At 34.9% G+C, this 18,498-nt stretch overlaps 1 protein-coding gene across 5 annotated transcripts in view; it reads right to left on the reverse strand.

Moving 5' to 3' along the window:
* RALYL (RALY RNA binding protein like) overlaps positions 1-18,498 on the reverse strand; it is a 391,070-nt gene that overhangs the window by 301,236 nt on the left and 71,336 nt on the right. For 3 of the 5 annotated variants that reach the window (XM_058422915.1, XM_058422916.1, XM_058422911.1), the window contains exon 3: positions 9,773-9,855. The exons of the other annotated variants lie outside the window; for them this stretch is intronic. In XM_058422915.1, coding sequence (XP_058278898.1) covers positions 9,773-9,821 — 49 coding nt within the window. In that variant the 5' untranslated portion in view covers positions 9,822-9,855. The remainder of the gene's footprint in view (positions 1-9,772; positions 9,856-18,498) is intronic. 5 annotated transcript variants of the gene reach the window in all.

Here is an 18,498-nt window from a genome sequence, read left to right on the forward strand (position 1 = left end):
AAAAGACCGTTTAGTGTCTCCATCTGAAAATTCCTTTTCCAACTCTTATTTGTGCCTGTCAGAAATGAGCTCTCTTGGCTAGCAATTTGATGCATTAGTAGTCCATCTGGTTGGAAAACCTGACGAGGAGCTATGTTTTTGCAGATAAAACAGGCAGGACTGCAGTGAAGTTAATAGACGCAGGCAAAATGACATAATGAATTTTCATTTCTAAAGAATGGGTTATGACATAAAGATGTGGAAAGTAGAACACAGGAAAAAAAAAAAGTCTGGATTAAATTCTATTCGAGGATGTCCAGTTCAACCTACAAATAAATTAGAATACAAAGAAAACCTTTGTTATATCATTTTAAGAGAGCATATCTGTGAAATAATAAAATGGCCATAAGTAGTAACCCAAACACTACTACCTGGCTGTTTCTATGCCCCTATTCTGTCTGTCATACAGAATTACTCACTAGGTTTTGGTGTTATATAGCATGTCATCATCAGTTTCACTGAATAATGTATCCAGAGGAAAAATGTCGTGGGAGTACAATACAGGCATATCAAATGACTTAAATATTCTGTAAATCATCTCTCATTGCTACACTTACAAAGTTTTAGATTGTGTATGTGCCTTCCTAACAGGATTCATTATTCTAGGAGTGATTTTTTTTTTCCTCTCTTTGTATTGCTGTAACACTTCTGTTTAAAACCATAAGAAATAGAGCAAGAGATTGTATTATATAGAGCAGGGATTGTTTTATATAGACCAGGGAATGTTTTATATTTTTCAGGGTAATATATATATTATGTGTATATTTTTCCTGTAGGGAAAAATGTTGAGTTTTACAGTTCTTACTAACTTCAAACAAAATATCAAGATCACAGCATGATGCAGGGTTGGGATCACACATTTATTCTGAATTGAGAGAAAAAATTTCAGCTAAATGATTTAAATTTATAAGATCTTAGCAGCATAGCAGTAGGAAATTTGAAATTTTCAGAATTGAAATTTCAATACTTCTTTTTTCCTAGTTTTTGTCTTTGCTTCATAAAGCACGAAATGCAAGTAGTACTAAAGCCAGTATTTACTTATTTGTGCTACCACAGGGTATTTTCCTACAGCGTAGTTGCAAAGCAGCAGAACTGTGCCTCATCTGGAACCTGCTAAACTCCTAAAGTGAAAAAGTTCTCAAACAGTTCAGTGCTGCCATGAGACTTAATTTTATGATGTCTTATGATGAAGTAGTTCTCTTAAAATTTGCAGCATAGAGACAAGAAAATTACTGGGATATTTTGTTCTCAGTTTGAATGGATTAATGTCTGAAGTTTATGGTTAAAGTTTGTGGCTGAGCCATAAGAAAAATACGTGTTACAAAGCCACATCAGGTGATGAATCAAAACATTTATTATGTACCCATTTAAAAAAAAAAAAAAATCATGACTTTGGAAGGATATTTTTTTGCTTTATTTTAAAAAACAGAGGTTCAGGAATTTTATTATAATTAGAAGAATGCTACAGCAGATTCTTGTGATTAATTAAAACTCATATATTTCACCTTTCCGTCTGCAACTGTGCTCTTTAATCTGCTGAGGCCCTTGAAATCACTGTTCAGAAACAGAATACTTATTGCTACTGCTTACTTAACTGCATTCATATGAAGAGTAGAATCAAATATTTATGCTCCTTAAACCTTGTTAAAATAGAGTTATTTATATAGAAATTAAAATTGCACTTATAATTTTTGTCTCTCCTATGGTTATAGCAGAAACTGTAAAATCTTCACAGCATTGCTATTTGCCTATAAAATGAATCTGGGTTCAACAAGCAGTGCTTGAAGAGATGTTAGACTAGAAAATAATTACCGGCACTCATCGACTCCTTTAGAGGTTTTCTGAAACCTGTGCCCAAAGATTTAAGTCAGGTCTTCATGGGGTGGAACTCTGACCATTAATCAGAATGTATTTAAAAATGCAATGAGCTTTGGAATTGTGTCTCTGTTCCTTGTAAGGAGGCGCTCAGCCTTAGGAATTATATTCAGTGTTGTGGTATTAAAAAATCATTTTCAATGTTGCCATCAAAAATAACAAAATGTCTCCGGTGCCTTTTTTTTGTCCTTAACACCCTTGTGGAGATGTAAAAGGCAGAGGGAAATTTCACTTAAAGTAAACTGAGACTAAGGGTATCAAACCAAATTGGGGGTTTCCCCCATTTCAGATGACAATGAATACTTGTAAATGTGTTAAGATTTCAGATTTGTAGCAGAGTAGACTGGTATCTAGCAAGTTTAAAACAGATATGCTTTCCATTTAGTGGGTCCTAAATTACAAATGAGCTCCTGAGACCTTACATTCACCTAGCTATCATGTTATTATATTACTGTGGTTTGATTCACAGACCTGATGGCTGCTGAGGTATTATTCTGTTTTCAGCACTATTCAATTGTCTCCCATGGTCTTTCAAGCTTCAGAATTTTTTCCTGCCACTTATCTTAGAGATTCCTATTGTGGTATTATTGTAAATAAGGCAATTGCCTAAAATAACAAGGAAGACCTCTCAGACAAATTTTATTGTATAGCATTGGATTTTTCTAGAAAGAAAAAAAGAATAAAGTTGTGTTCCTCTGAGGAATGGTTTTTCCCCTCAGAGTCCCCCTGAAGCCTGTGCTATGTAGTTTAACCCTTTTTCCCTATCATACCTACTCCTGGCCCTATTGGCTCAGGGCCAATATCTTTCCTTGGCCCAAAACTAGATAAACCCCTGTCTCTTCCTGGTTCACTCTCTCTCTCTCCTCTGCCTCCTGGAACATCACATTGAGAATAAAGCTTGGACGGAAGCTGGGGGTGAGAGCCACTCTTTTGAAATCTCTATTCTGTCTCTCTGGAAGTATATTTCCCTAAAACCCCTGAATAACTGAGCTAGCGAGAGCTGGGGGGTGGCAAGAGGGAAGTATAGTTTCATAAAGTTGTATGAGTGAGAAGAAATTTTGTTAATTATTTTTCAAACAGATATATATTTGGTTTTTTTTTCCCAAGATATTTTATTTTCCTTTTCCAGAGCTTATTGATAAAAAATAAATAGATATTTTTGAATTACCAGGACTGTGCTTGATGAGCTGCACTACAGAATACACAAAATTCAGAAAACACAGTTGGAACGTCTATGCCTTGAACTTAAATCAGTCAATAGATTAAGTCCATCAATGCCAAGTAAATTATTTTCTCCATATTCTGTAACACATTGTTTACTTTTTTTTTTTTTTTTTTTTTTTTTTTTTTTTTTCTGTGCAAGCATCCTTTAACGAAGAATATTTAAACCAAAGGGATTTTCTGGATGATAGGATACTGTATGCTGTGCTGTCACCAGCAGCCAAGGATCCATTCTGTAACAGGTTCAGACTCCTCATAACTCGTTTAAGGAAACGAATCCAAAACATGATGGCAATAATTTCCAGTAAACTCCTTCCAATGCCTCCCTGAAAAGAATATATTTTTATATGTGCCAGCATTGCTCTTAGATCTTCTTAATTCCTTCATGTGTATGTGGACAACAGGATTAGATTTCTCTTAGGCTAAAATTCCCGAGATAGCTCTGCTGTATATTTGCACTGTTTTGAATATCTACACTATAAACTTGAGTTTCTGGAACTGTCAACATTACAGCACTTTTTTCTTACATTACAGCACTACAAATTCTTTATCTACATCTGAAATAATGTCCTTATAGAGGTTAACATAATGCTTTCTCTTTTTCATATTTGGATAGCTGTAGTCAAATATTTACCTTTTCAGTCTCTGTCTGCAATGCTGATTAATCAATTTATAAATCCCTACTCTATTGTCCCATTTCTTCTATTGGGATTTTCCTTACCATTTTCCAGGTTCACCACCAGAAGAAATTCAAAGTTTTATCCCCCTGATGCAGGTAAGGGTGGCAAGATTAATTTTACATGCTAGTGTGTGCACATTCAACCACTACTCACAATTAAAGAAACACTAAAACCCCCCAAGAATTATAACGCTGAGACATGAAAGCTCACCCACTGACCTTATGCAGATCTATTCCAAATCATATATGCATCTGACTGGGGCAGTTGGGGATGTCTTTGTAATTATCTCCCTAGACTTGAGTATGAACAGTACTCTTTTCACGGTGAAATCAAAGGCAATAATACTGCCTATGGGTGAATAACGTTAAATATTTGAATAATCCCTTTGACTTCCCTCTGAAACTTCTAACAAGGCAACAGCTACTTTCATGTATCATACCAGCTTGTTTTTTCAATAACAATAGAGACTCAATAAAAAAATAAAGCAGCAAAAAGTCTTACAGAAGAGGAAATCCTAGTCATTCAGTAAAAGGTGTTCCTGAATTCTTTGATAGATACTAGGTCTACCCACCCTTTTTAAAATATAAAATTTATTTCTGTTCCTTTAAATAAAAATGCTTACATTTTCCTTATTATTTTGAATTTTTTTTCTACTTCTTTTTACCCAAAATTTTTCTATCTATTCTGTTTATATGTACCCATAAATTTGTTTGCACAGCTCTGTAATGCATGGCCAAAGTAGGTCACTAGAAGGTACTGAAACTAAGAATTTCTTCTCTTCACAGGTAAATGTATCCATTATGCGCTGTTCTGAGTAATGTATCGTGTGTTCATCAAAAAATCCTGAGAACTGTCAATTTGATGAAGTACAATTCACATCTCATTAATGTTGAGCACAGAAGCAATACTCCACATCAAAAATGACTTCTAAAATATTTGCAATTACCAGCTGTTCAGAATCCATTTTATATAGATAAAAAATATGTCAAATTTAATTTATCACGTGTTCTTCTATCATATTTCTTTTTCTTGCAATGTACTGAAAAGTTATCAAAACCCTCTCACTCTGATCCCAGACTGGTTTCATACAGACAAAAGGGAATGACATAAATTATATGTATCCAGTTATAATAGCTACACAGACAGATAATCTTCAGCAAGGTTCTTCACTTTAAAAGTTATATGGACTATTTTATCTTAAAGCATTCATCATTCCTGAAAGGATAGTCAATTTTTTTGTTGTTCTGTTTGGGTACTGTTGCCAGGGGTCAAATGACTAAATGGTATCTCAATACATATTAATTGCTAGCTTTTCTGGAAAAAAAAATAAAAAATTCAAGATTACAGATTTCAAGTAAGGAGATGACATAAAAAGCACACTTATTTGAGAATGTGGGTCAGTATGGGACCTGCTTAGATCTTCAGTTAGGCTGTGGAGAGGACTTGACTGCTTAGTCTTGAACAGGTCACAGAGGAAGTGAGAGCCTGAAGCATTTTAAAGGCAAAAAACAACTAGTATAAATACCCAACTATTGAAATTTGGTAGTTTTTTTACATGTGGAAGACTTCTAGGGGTCTGGTAATGACTTAAGTTGCACATCAGAGGCCAAGTGTCAGAAGACAACAATAAATTTATACCAGCACAGATGAGGTCCCCCTTTACACTGATGTTTGAGGAAGGTAAATGGAGCAGATTATTATCCTTTATTCTGTGCTTATGAAACTGCAACTGGAGTCCTGTGCCCAAGCTGCAGTTCTCCAGTACAAACTAGAGCAATCAAACTGGAACAAACCCAATGGACAGCTACAAGGATGGTTTGAGATAAGAGGCTGAAGAACCTGATTTTTTTCAGCCTGAAGAGATGTCTGTAATCTTGTGTCTCTGGCAGAGATCCTGCCAAGGGTCCTCAGATCCACTGCACCTATGCATCTGAAGGCATCTATGCCACAGTTGTATGGCTGACAGATAAGATGACACAGCATCTGTAAAGGATGAAGAAAACTCACCTGATTTTGGAAATGTGTGTTCCAATAATTTTAAGCAGAAAACAAAATTTAGCACAACTGTTGTTTTTTGGTTGGTTGGTGGTTGGTGGGTTTTTTTGTTTGGTTGGGTTTTTTTTTTTGGTTTTTTTTTTTTTGGTTTGGTTTTTTTTTTGTTGTTTGTTTGTTTGTTTTTTCTCTTGAGAGGTGTGGGTCAATGCCATTTGAATTGACTAAATTAACAAAAATTCTAAATCAAAACCTAATTTTTTTCCACTCAGTGAAAAGTCTTTTATTATTTTGCCCTTTCTGACAAATGGGAATACAAAGAAAAAACCTACTGCCCAAGAAACTGCAAGGCTGTTAATAAATCTTTTTTATTTGTTGGTATCCTTGGCTATTATTTCCAAAATCCATTTTCTTTTCTTCTTCCATCAATAAGGCTTTTTGTTCCAGACTGAGAGCTCACAAGAGGAGAAAACATCAGCTTTCATGACTGCCCAGTTGAGATATTCCGTTTTTCCAGGTTTCCAAGTAAAGGCTGAAGCACATTTATTGATTAAATTTAAAGGGGTTCCTCTAGCTACTCTCAGCATAGCCTTCTTTGTTACTGATTTTTAGCAGAAAGGTTATAGCTTATTTTTTATTTCATAAAACAAGACATGCATAAAACAGGATTCCCCACCATCCTGTTATTTTAAAGCAATTCTGGTGGGATTGGGAAGTTCAGTACATTGCTAGTTATTTTTTTAAATATCAGGAAGGAAACTGTAGCAACTATTTTTTGCAAAATAATTTGATAGAGGTCTGCTTGAAATGAATAAAAAAAAAAAAGAAAAAAAAAGTTCTCTTATTTTTAAATTGTTTCCACTTGGCTAGAAGCTAGACTTCAAATTTTTAGAATTTTCTCTTTGTCTTAGGTGTGAATTCAGTGTACAACTGCTGTATATCTACAAATATCTCAATACTATGACTTGTGACTTCAGATCCTCTCTTGTGGTTGAGCATTCATGTTTCCCCATGAGGACTTCATGTGGTTAAGCATTCATGTTTCTCCTTCTGTAGCTAGACACAATGTTGTAATAAGATGATTCTCTACAACTCTACAGTTGACTTTGTCTCTCTTTGAACTTTGATTATTGTTATTATTTCTTTAGTATTAACAGTGGCTGTATGTTTTAATGTGAGGGAAACTTTTTGACCTAGAAAGGTCAATTTAAGTATTAAAGCATTAAATTTAAATATAAAAAAACAAACACAAAATCCTCAAATCCCAAAAGAAAGCAACCTGCCAAAATTTTGGTAAAATCCTTTCTTTATGTCAATAAACCATTAAAAATATGTTGTTTGGTCATAGGAAATATTCAGTGAATAAAAGAAAATATTCAATTCTATGTGGAGTTTGAATATCACTCAATTCAGCTTTTTGTTGGTCCCTTATGTTATTGGTTCCCTCAGACACATAGCAATCCTGGTGCCTTCACCAGGTGATTAAAACTTTTTAAAACTGAAGAATGACAAATGATGAACAATAGATAGCAAATATGTTTGTTTCCTCTGATGCATGTGTTTGCATGTTCATGAAGTTACTAATTCAAACCAACCTTCCCAAGAAGCATCTGCAAGGCAAGTCACACTCACATGGATTCTCATAACTACTGAGCACACTGGTGGGTATTGATTCAGCTGGCATTTTCAATTGTAGCAATGCTTACAAACACATTTTGTAAAGCAATGTGCTAGCAATATCTCATACAATATGAGTCTGAAAGATGTATTCTTTGGCTCAAATGTATATATAAAATTACTTTCTTGTTATTTTCATTCTCGTAAGAACCCTTACCTAGTCACAGTTTACCTTGAATGGAAAAGGAAACACTTAAATATTCTCTTCTCTGCTCCTGATAATGGATTGTCTTGTCCTTTTTTTTTTTTTTTTTTAAAGTATTTGAAGAAAATCTCCAGTATTCCACATAACATAATTTATTTCCTAACCAGAGTGAATTATTGTTCCCTTTACCTGTTCCTTAATCAACAGACACATCTAGCAGTCGGAGCAGATGTGGTTCATAAGCCATATTAGTTTCTGATTGCTTATTTTTCTGGATGGGATGTGAGCATACTGTAAACTCCTGCAATTGAGTTTCCTTCCCTGCACTGTATCTGGATTTCCTTCCTCTGAAATTCAAGGATATGAGCTCAGTACGGGTCCAACAGCCTATGCAAACTAGATGCCCACATAATTGCATGTGTTCAAATATCATTACATGGACAGATATCCATGTTATTAAAGAATGAAGATTCTTTGAAAAAATTTCCACAGTCTTGACATTCCTTTAGTTTAGATGCCTATTAGTTGCTTTAGATGTCAGGATGTGCCTCTCTTTTTTTCTCCGTGTGCTTCTAAACATAACCCCTCTGCATCACACTTGAACTAGATGATCCCAGAAGTATGGAGCATGATCTTATGCACTGGATCTCCCATTTCCAGAAAGATGACAGTGGTGGATCACAATTATAATATTTAACTACACATATCGGCAATTTTTTAATCAAAGTAAAACCTGTTTAGAATTTGGCAGGTTTTAGTGTGCTCTGCACAGGTATTCCTCACATGAAAGATTATCTAACTCAATTCCTCAAGTTTGATAGAATAAATATACTAGAAAAAATAATGCATTCTTTCTAGCCAGGAGGTCTGGTTTCATTGGTTTTGTTGAAGGTAGATTTCTGCATATGTGAAATATACTTTACAGCCCCCACTACTCTCCCCCCTCTTTATGACTAATAAACACAATATGCTAAAATTCTTCCATCCCTTAGTATAATCTGCATATTGAAAATAACATTGAGAAAAATAGAGCCTCCAGGAAAAGATAATTCAAGGTCTCCAAATCAGAAAAATCACACTGCATTTTCAGTAGCTCTCAGTCTCTAAAGTGAAAATAAGCAAGAAAAACTATGCTTCAAGAAGAATCCTGGGTCATGGAGATTCTTAGTAAATATTTTATAAAAGTTGTTACTGTCTAGACAGAAATCTGATGTAAGGGTTGCATACCATTAGCCAAATATAATAAAAATTATGACAATTTTGGCATGGACACATAAAGTTGACTGCAACAATATCAATAACAGCATGAATCATCATGTCCTACTATGCTAATTATTCTTCTAACTTTAGCCATTAGTACCTGCATAAAATATAAATTAAGAATATATCCTTTACAGCTGTCATTAGCAGCTAAGTGCCAAAAACTAATTATCAGCCTTTCCTGAAAGTACTAGACGTTTTATTAATGCACTGCATTGGAAGATTACATGGGTAGATAAAAAATCATTCTTTTTAAAATAATCCTTTCATAATTTTAAATCAGATAAGGTCTTAATAATGAGCTGCCATATATTTATATGTTCTAAGCATCTTACACAAGGAGGTTGCTATACATTTGAGCTCAACGTTTGCTATCCATTTTATCTTACTGTGTTATTCAGTTCATTGTCAGCTTCAGGTATTTCAATACAAGTTATCCTAGGAGAAACTTTTCAAGCAGCCTTTTCCAGGTACTCCAAATACACCACTGATAGGGTGGAGATACAGGCAGAGAGAAAACTATTTATAGCAATATATGTTCCTCTGTACACTAATGTAAAATGTTCTAGGAAAAAAAAAAGGCTTTGGAAATTCTATGTAGTATAAAACTTGTACTGGTGATGTATAATGTATTCGCTTAGCTGCTGAAAGAGGTCTCATAATCTTACCATTTTTTACATTGAATATGTTACAGTTCAAAAGTTCAAGAAGTTTTCCCTATCGTTTTTCTTGGAATTTAGCCTGAATTCAATGTATGGTAGAAAGTATAATTAGGATTTGAGGCTGTTCTGGTACTCTGAAGCAAACTTCGTTTCACAGACTTTTTTTTTTTTTTTTTTTTTTTTTTTTTTTTTTTATATTTTATTTAACCATTAACAGTTACCTGTTTTCTTCTGTTTGAAGAGCACTATGCTTGCCATATAACTATTCATGCTCTCCTTTCCCGAGAGCTACCATGTGGATGAGCTGAAAAAGAACAAAAATTCTGGTCTAAGAAGCAGATGATTAAATATTTGAAGAAATGGAAGTATGCAGCAGTGCAGCAAAAAAATGACTTAGAAGTTATACTGGCCCACAAACTGCATATCAGCACCACCCCCCCCATCCCCCCCCAAAAAAAAAAAAAAAAAAAAAAAGGCAAAATGTTATTGTTTCAAGATGAATCACTGACAGATTTAAAGAAATGTTTTATGAGGAAAGGGAACATTCTCCTAGATGTTGGTGAAGCTTCATCCAGGAGATGGATCTTGGATTTGTCCAAGACCAAAGAGAAACTGGAAGGATTTACAAGGTTAATACTAACCACAGGGATGTGAAATTGTCACAAGATTATAAAATATGATCTAAGAAAAACTGAAGAAAATGGAAAAGTCCACTGTAAAGGAGTTGAAGTGGTGACAGGAAAGCAGCCTCTCTTCCAGCCTCTAAAACTGTATAATCATTTCAAAATGCTGATCAGCTCTCCATTACGTCTGTTAGGAATAGCTCAAGAAGATTTCTAATTTGCAAATGTATAAGATATTTGGAGAAGCCTTCTGTCCATAAAAATAATGTAATGTTGCATCAAAATAACATTTCTCATTTTTAACAATATTTATATAAACCTGTCTTGGATGACAAAGACACAATTGTTTTGACTTTATAAGTAAGAGAGATTAAACCAAGAAGTATTTAAAAAAACAAGCCATGCAGAATTTGTGGATGCAGGCCCTGGACATGCTTCTGGACCCTGAAAAATACACTGGATCCACAGCTAACGGAACGACGAGCATTTACATGATGAAATACATGAGCAATAATAGTACTGGCACTAGAATTTTTTATCAAAATTATTGTAATTGAGACAGCCTGACAAAACATGTTAGATGTATCTGCAAACAGGCATACTACTGAGTAGTAATATATTTAATAATTTTATTTAATTAGTAATTTAATATATTGGAGTGGAATAAATAACTATATTTTTATGTCTATAAATATCCAAATATCTATATCTATAACTTTGTCCCAAATCACCAAAAAATATCTGTATGTCTTGTTTGCTATGAAATAATTCCCAAAAAAATCTGTTAGTTATTATGATAAGCATATAAACAAAAAAGTTATAATGGAAAGTCCTTTTTGTATCTGTAGTTAAACTCAGGGATGTTGAACACATTCTTGAAGCTCTTGAAGTAAATAAAATCCTAATACCACAAAGATGTTATTTTTCAAGTACTTATTTGCAAAGAGTAACCTTTTTCCATACCTGCAATTATCTTACTCTAAAGTGATTGTTGTTGACAGATGTAATTAATGTTTAAAAAAGGAGAAACCAGGAACTAAGGCAGGCAGCCATTATTTGAAGTGTAATGTCTGCGAGATTAATGTTGCTGTAATGAATGTTCATTGTGTATTTAAACTGCATGACAACTAGAATAAGAGCCCATGAAAAGCTAGTTCAGTGGACAAAATTTATTTATTTCTATTAAAAATCAGACTGAAGAGGCTAAAATCCACTATATTTAGTTCACTTCTAAGGATTAATTGGACCCTGTTTCTTTTTACAGCACATTTTTCCCTATTTGTTTGCATTGTGCTGTAACAAGTCATGACCTATGTCTACTAAAGTTGATATTAAACCCCTCAAGATTTGAACCCCTCAATATTTTAAGCAAACTTTGCAATTTGTTTTTAGCTGTTCATTAGTAGCTCTAGCTAGACAGTTATGATTAAGCAATTGCATCATTAATGTTGTATGCTTGGCTAATCTTTCGTTTCAAGGAAAAGCGAAGACAATCCCAAGATGAATGGGCTGTCTGGACGAGAGCCACCAGGAGTGAGGTCTGCAGAACTGAGCAGAAACCAAGGGAAACGCAATTCCAGCAGCAGCAGGGTGGGACTCATTGACCACCTACTCAAAACAGACCCCAGACTCAAATAAAGGAAAGAACTGTGCATTTACACTAATTGGAATGCAGAGCAGGAGACACAACCAGCAAATGGGGGTTGAATACTAATTAATAAAAAAGTTACGTAATCTGTAATGAAGGCTGATGTCTTTTTTTGTTATAATGCACAAATAGAAGTGGTGTAACAGTGTGATGATCAGGGAGCCAGTCTTTTGTGAGTTACCATTGAGCACCCTATTTCACGCAAAGTAAAATAAAGACTAGAAATACTTCACCTTGGTGTGTGAATTGGCCCTGTGCACTGTTTGTGGGAACAAAATCAGTGAAAAGTCTTTTTTTTACTGAACAGGATTTGGACTCACATTCCTAGTACACTCTTGATAGGTGCATAGAAAATTATGGTGTGGTTCATTATCTGATTTTTGCTTATTTTCATATACTACTTCTTATTTGCAAGGTTGTTTGTTTGTTTGTTCTTGCTTTTTTAAATGGGATTCTGAAAAGTTCAAAGATTCTTTAAACAGAAAAGCAGTTAATTCCTAGCTCCTTTCTTTTGTGCTTAATAATAATAATAATAATAATAATAATAGTAAACAAAGAAATACATGGATTTCTCTTTAAAACTGTACATGCAATAGAACTGCCAGCTACTAAGAAAAAAAGTAAAATCACTTTATACTTTTAAAGGAGGAAAGAAAACTAATGAAAAGGATAAATGTGTCATATTAATGTTTGATAAATACTTTTGACTATTGTCATCAAACACAATTACAAAAATAATCGGTTTACTGAAAATTGCTTCAGATCCTTGGTACAGTACAAACAGTAAAAAAAAGTAGCATCTACTGCTAGCATTAATCCCCCCTGCCCATGGGCACAGGGGTTTCGTTCAAGCTCACGCCTCCAGATGAAGATCTCCCTTGAGTTAAGTTGTAGATGTCCCTGAGCTCAGACCTGCCTCCTGATCTCCTGGTTTGTGGGTTTCCTAGACAGACCTTGCACCTACATTGTAAGTAGTCTTTTCTCCCTTCCTGAGGGTTTCCTTGGGCTTACTATGGACTTGACTTGTCACTCCATCTTGTCCAAGACTGCCCAGGGATCCTGTCTCTCACCACTCTGCCCAGGTTCACCGTGAGGGATGGTGCTGCCCTGCCCATGCCATACCTACTCTCAACTCCCAGCTCATCCTGCCCCATGGATCAACTGGCCTCTTGGGGCTCCCTGGAACATACGCTGTAGGTAACTTTCAAAAACTGTAAAGATCAAATTAATATTGCTTGCCATCACCTTGCACTCATGTTTGTATTTCAGCAAAAATACTGTTTTGTATCTCAGCTGCTCATAAAATCCACAGAACAATGCGGCTTCACAAGAGAACAGATTCTCACATGTGAGTAGAATGGAAGGAAGATGAAATAGCTGCTGCATGATAGTTGTAGTGCAGCAATTCCGAGCAATTACTCACTAAACTACTTCAATGCCTAGGAGCTGCACAGCTCATAGCTGGTTTATCACAACATGGAGCTAGAGTTCCAACCACAGAATTTTTGGGATTGGAAAGGACCTCTTGATATTACCTAGTACACCCCTCCTGCTCACAAAAGTTTGCTAGATAATTTGCCCAGGTCCATGTCCGATGGCTTTTGAATATCTCCAAGGAAACTCCATAACCTCTCTGGACACACTGACAGTGTTTAAACACATTCACAATAAAAAACCTTTTTCCTTGTGTTCAGATGAAATCCCACATTTCTCAGCTTGTGCCCGTTGCTCTTGTCTTGCCTCTCACAAGAGTCTGGCATGACTGGAGCATGCCCCCTGTCATACAGGTAGGATGAATGGGAGGATTTCATTGAAAGAATCTCAGACAGAAGTGCCTGCAGCATGAGAGGTATACATCTTCATAAGCAGAGACTAAGAAAGAAACATTTTTGACCTTGAAATTATTTGTTCCTATGTTGCTGCTTGCACAAAACAAAACATCCCCCCCCAAAACCTAAACCATCTAACGCAATTGAAATCAAATCAAGCCAAACTAAACCAAACCAACCCAACCAACGAACCAACAAACCTCCCCCCCAAAAAAAAACCACACAAAAACCAAAAAACAACAGACCACCAAAACCACCAAAACAAACAAACAAAAACAACTCTAAACCAAACCCCAAACTCCCCAAACTCCAACATACTCTGGAGAAGCTTGGATGTTAGTTAGATTCCACAGAAACCAACAACCTTTTCAAAAGTAAGTGAGCATATCACATAGAAAAATAGTTCTCTGACAAGTAAAAAAGACCAGACGTGGCATATTTATACTTCTGAATATCATTATCAATGCTGGAACTTGATTTATCAAACAACTCTCTATGAGTCAACACTAAATTACAATACCCAATAAAAGTATTTCTTTAAGCTACTTACTTACTGTGAAACTAAAATTCTCCAAATGAAAACTATTAAAGTGGAAACATTAATTATATCAGCCTTTCTTATTCACACTGTTTTTTCCTCACCATTTAAGACTGTGGTAATTTGTTATGTAGCACTGATCTGATACAGTATCTTTGATGAGACTGCAAGCTCCATGCTGTTTCTTCTTAATAGACATCAGAAGCATCTCCGTGGGTATTCAGCTGAGCTTTCTCAGCATAAAGGAGGACAGGGCTTTAACAGACAAAAATCAGTTTTTCTCTGCAGTATCATATTTTTAGCACAGCTCAATGCAGGGTAACTGGGCTAAAGTTAATACAGTTTAAGCAGCATCAGCAGTATGCTGCAGAATCCTCTGAGCAACAGCTTCTGAGCAGTCCTCAGATTGGACTGGAACAGCCTCAGGACCACCTGTACACAGGTGCTAATTCTGCTGACCCTGCACTTCTTGTTAAGGAGTCTGAAGAAAGGAATGAGACTTCTCTTTTCATGTTGACACATCAGTGTCTTGCTTCTCACCTGGCAAGTAAGGAATTGCATTAAATTCTGATCGCTAAAACCTTTTAGAATCTACAGTTTTCATTTTTCTCATTCCACATGAACAGAAACCAACATTTATGTTCATGACTCTGGAAACATTTATGTTTTCAGACATGGCATTGGATAGTTTATTTTCAAGGAATTCCATTTTGAAAACGATGTGTTCCAGATATATCTGCTTCAGTAACAAAAAGTACAAGGCACAGTTCTCTGTAAACTTTGGTTTTGTTGTTTTGATTTTTTTCCTGAGATTATTTCTTAACTAAGAAAACGCATTTTTGGTGCATGCCCATAAAAGAATAAACAGCTAACACACTCCAGTAAAAACCAGAATTTAAAATTTTATTAAGAAAAGGTAAAATTAACATGAGAACTATATCTGCTTGATGAGAATCAAGGTGGATTTCTAATTATTTGCATCACTGTGGAAAAGCAAGGGAAAAAAGGCTTTGGGATTTTTAAAAAAACCCCACATATTATCTGATTTTTTTTCTTTTTCATTCTGTTATTCCTCAGTATTAAATCTTTACAAAACATGACCAAATCTCAAATAGATATTTGTCTTTTAGCTTTCTAAAAATTAAATTGAGCAAAGAAATTTATCTGAATATTTAAAATTCAATAATTTGAGGAGTTAGAAGGGTAGTATATAGTTGCTCAGGCATAGACTGAAGATTTTTAATTTATCAAGTCTAAAAAATATTCAAGACATCTGTTGTTAGTGGTTGTTTTTTTACCTTAAATAAAAGATAGTATGATTTTCCAGGAGCTGTGGAGTTGATAGGTACCATACTGAGAAAAGCTGCTCACCAACAAAACCAGTTTTGCAATAAAAACGAGATGTACATGAAGTTCATCTTGGAGAACAATGTAATCTATGTATGCATCCACTAGCAGGGACAGGATACCTAGGGCAGACCTGAAATTAAATTATGCTACACTAGAAGACTTTTTCTAAACCATGGGCTGGCCATGTTGGCAATCCACAATCCTGACATTTCCAAGAATATAGAGTATTTTCTTTGAAATGCTCTTGGCTAATAGAGGGAGACAACGTTACCCTGCTACTGCTTGTGCTGCTGAAGACTCCAGCAGCTGTTCCTGGCTGTTCCAGAAGTTTTCTGAAGCAATCCTGCTATTGTCACCTCTGTGTGATTCCTGAGTGACACTAGGGAGAACAGAAAGTAATTCCCTTCTGAAGTATCTATCCATGCACAAGGAATATAGCTCTTTTAAAGCTGGGGAAATAAAAATAAAATAAAGAAAGAAAGAAAAAAAAAAAAAAAAAGGTTGATTATTAGGTATTAGAAGATTTGAGACTTGAGAATGGCTGCAATTGACTACTGAGTCTTAATTTTTTTGGTCCATTTTAAACTTGTAGATTTGAAGAACTTCAATGAAATTAAGGGAACTACTGACATGTTCCTTTCAATAACACTGAGCATCTTAGACTGGCATTTAAACAAACAACTATTTTTCAACTTTTCAGAGCATCCCTTTAATGTGTGATATTGCATCAAGAAATGAAGTGTGTAGCACATTATTTTTAGAAATCAATGTTTTGTCTAGATGTCTTTCTGGAAAATAGCTATTGAGCCATAGCAATAAAATGATGAAATATTCATCTGCATCCCAGTTACTAGTTTGAATTTTTTTAAACTCCCATTGTCTCTAGGTTTTCTTTATTCAGAGCTGGAACCTGAGTTTACTACAAGTAGACTTACCAAATTCATCCTTTAGATCCAATGGCTTTTGGACAGCCTTGTGGTAATATGAAGTTTCTTACTGTGTTGTAAAATCTCTTGGTGTTGACAGTAAATGATGCTTCACATGCACTGTATACTTGGGAGAACAAATGGTTTCCACAAGTTGCTTTAGTCTTTTGGTCTATAGTTAGGGTTTGCAAGGGGATTATAATGGCCCTGCACTGACTATTGTATTATATGCCCTCAAATTACTGCAAGATATGTCCATGCAAGTCACATAAATACGAACCAACAAATCTTGTACTCTTACAGTTTTCTGATTCTATTAGTAGCTATTCTTAATCTTCCACATTACTTCTTTTTCTTTGTCAGACTTCAATGCCATCATGTTTCTGTGTTCTCTGTGTTTTATCAACAAATATTTTTTAGCAGATTACTGTGCTGAAAAATCAACACATATTTTGGGTTTTTTTAGGAGATGCTTTGTTTTCAGTTTCTTCAGCGATATGATTTTAAGAATATTTTCCTCTTCAGGTAGTTATAGGATAATGATTTTTTTGAAGTTAAAAGAAACCAGGTAATAAAAGCAGTGTAATGGTAGTATTTAACTGAATTGCTTTTGCTCCACATCCCACATTCAGTTATGTTTACTTGAATTTAAGTTCAGTATTTATGAAATTATTATGCCTGCTCATTTTAAAGAAGGAGTGGATGAAGAAATCTAGTCACTAGAGATATTCGCTGGAAGCACCTTGATTTCACTTTTGTTGCTGTTGTTAAATAAAAATGGCCAAACATTTTTATTCTAAGACCTGCTAAATTCAGTCTAACAAATTTTTCAAATGAAATTTGATTTCAAATAATAAAAAAAACCCCAGATTTGTTAAATTATAAAATTACCCATATATAGGAGTTATCTATCCTGGTTACGTATTTAAAGAGGAATACTATAAAAAATGTTGAATTTTTTTCAAGCAGACCAAAGTCTGAATTAAATCTGCCTCCTTACTGCTTTCAGTAGCAAAAATAGTCCAGAAAAAGTCAGATTCATAAAAAAAAAAAGTCATTACTCAAAGAATTTCAAAATCATGAATTCTATCGATATTATATTCTGGCTGATTTCAGAATATTAGGAAAAATACTGGTGAGTGGTAATTAGAAGTCAGAGTCTCTTTCATTTGCTAGATTCAGACATGCTTTCTTCTGGGTTTGTTATATTTTGGAATAGTGATTAACAGATGAATCAATATTTTAGTAGTAATCCACTATTGCTAAATAACATACAGATGAGCTTTAATGTTGCAATAGAAAAAAAAGATATCGTATATCTGTGTAAGTTAAACATAGGCTGTTATATTTGTTGTGAATGAATGTGATATATAGATTTTATGGCAAGAGTTAAAATATTCCTTATTTCAAAGTCTCACTTGTGCCAAATTATTTTTTATAAAGATTTTCAGAAAATCTTTTTTCTTCTACTTTCCCCCACTTTTTCTCTCCGCTGACTTCTATTAAAGTTCTGTCTTGGTTTAGTGTCCTTTGAGTTTAAATCTGAGATTGATTGTCAAGCGAATCTTATCATCTCTCTTGCCTACAAGATACAATAGGAGCCTTGAGCACTGTTGCTCTGTTCTCATATTAAACAGCTGTGGGTATCATAGCAGAGCAGTTTCTCAGATAATAAAGACGTAATCTTGAGTACCGGACTCTTCAGTTTGTATTGAGAAAAGGGCTAAAAAACATGTCTGTCTTGGATTATGTAACCGAAAAATGTGTATTCTATTTCATCTGTTGAAAGCTGTGTTTTGGAAGATGTTTTATCCTTCTAACTCCAGGGGGGAGGGGGCAGATGCCTTCTGATAATGGCTCAGCCATTAAATCCAGGTGGGGCAGTGTTTCTTATCTCTTTCACCACCCCTCCATCCTCCAAGGGGACATCTTCTGATAATGGGCCATTAGGGCCCACCAATGACATGACACATTCCATCATCCCATTGTGAGATGCTCCACCCAGTGGGGGAGGAGCCAGCTGTTCCTAGCTA

This window comes from Hirundo rustica, chromosome 1 (genome assembly GCF_015227805.2).
Source record: "Hirundo rustica isolate bHirRus1 chromosome 1, bHirRus1.pri.v3, whole genome shotgun sequence".
In the NCBI taxonomy this organism is placed as follows: domain Eukaryota; kingdom Metazoa; phylum Chordata; class Aves; order Passeriformes; family Hirundinidae; genus Hirundo; species Hirundo rustica.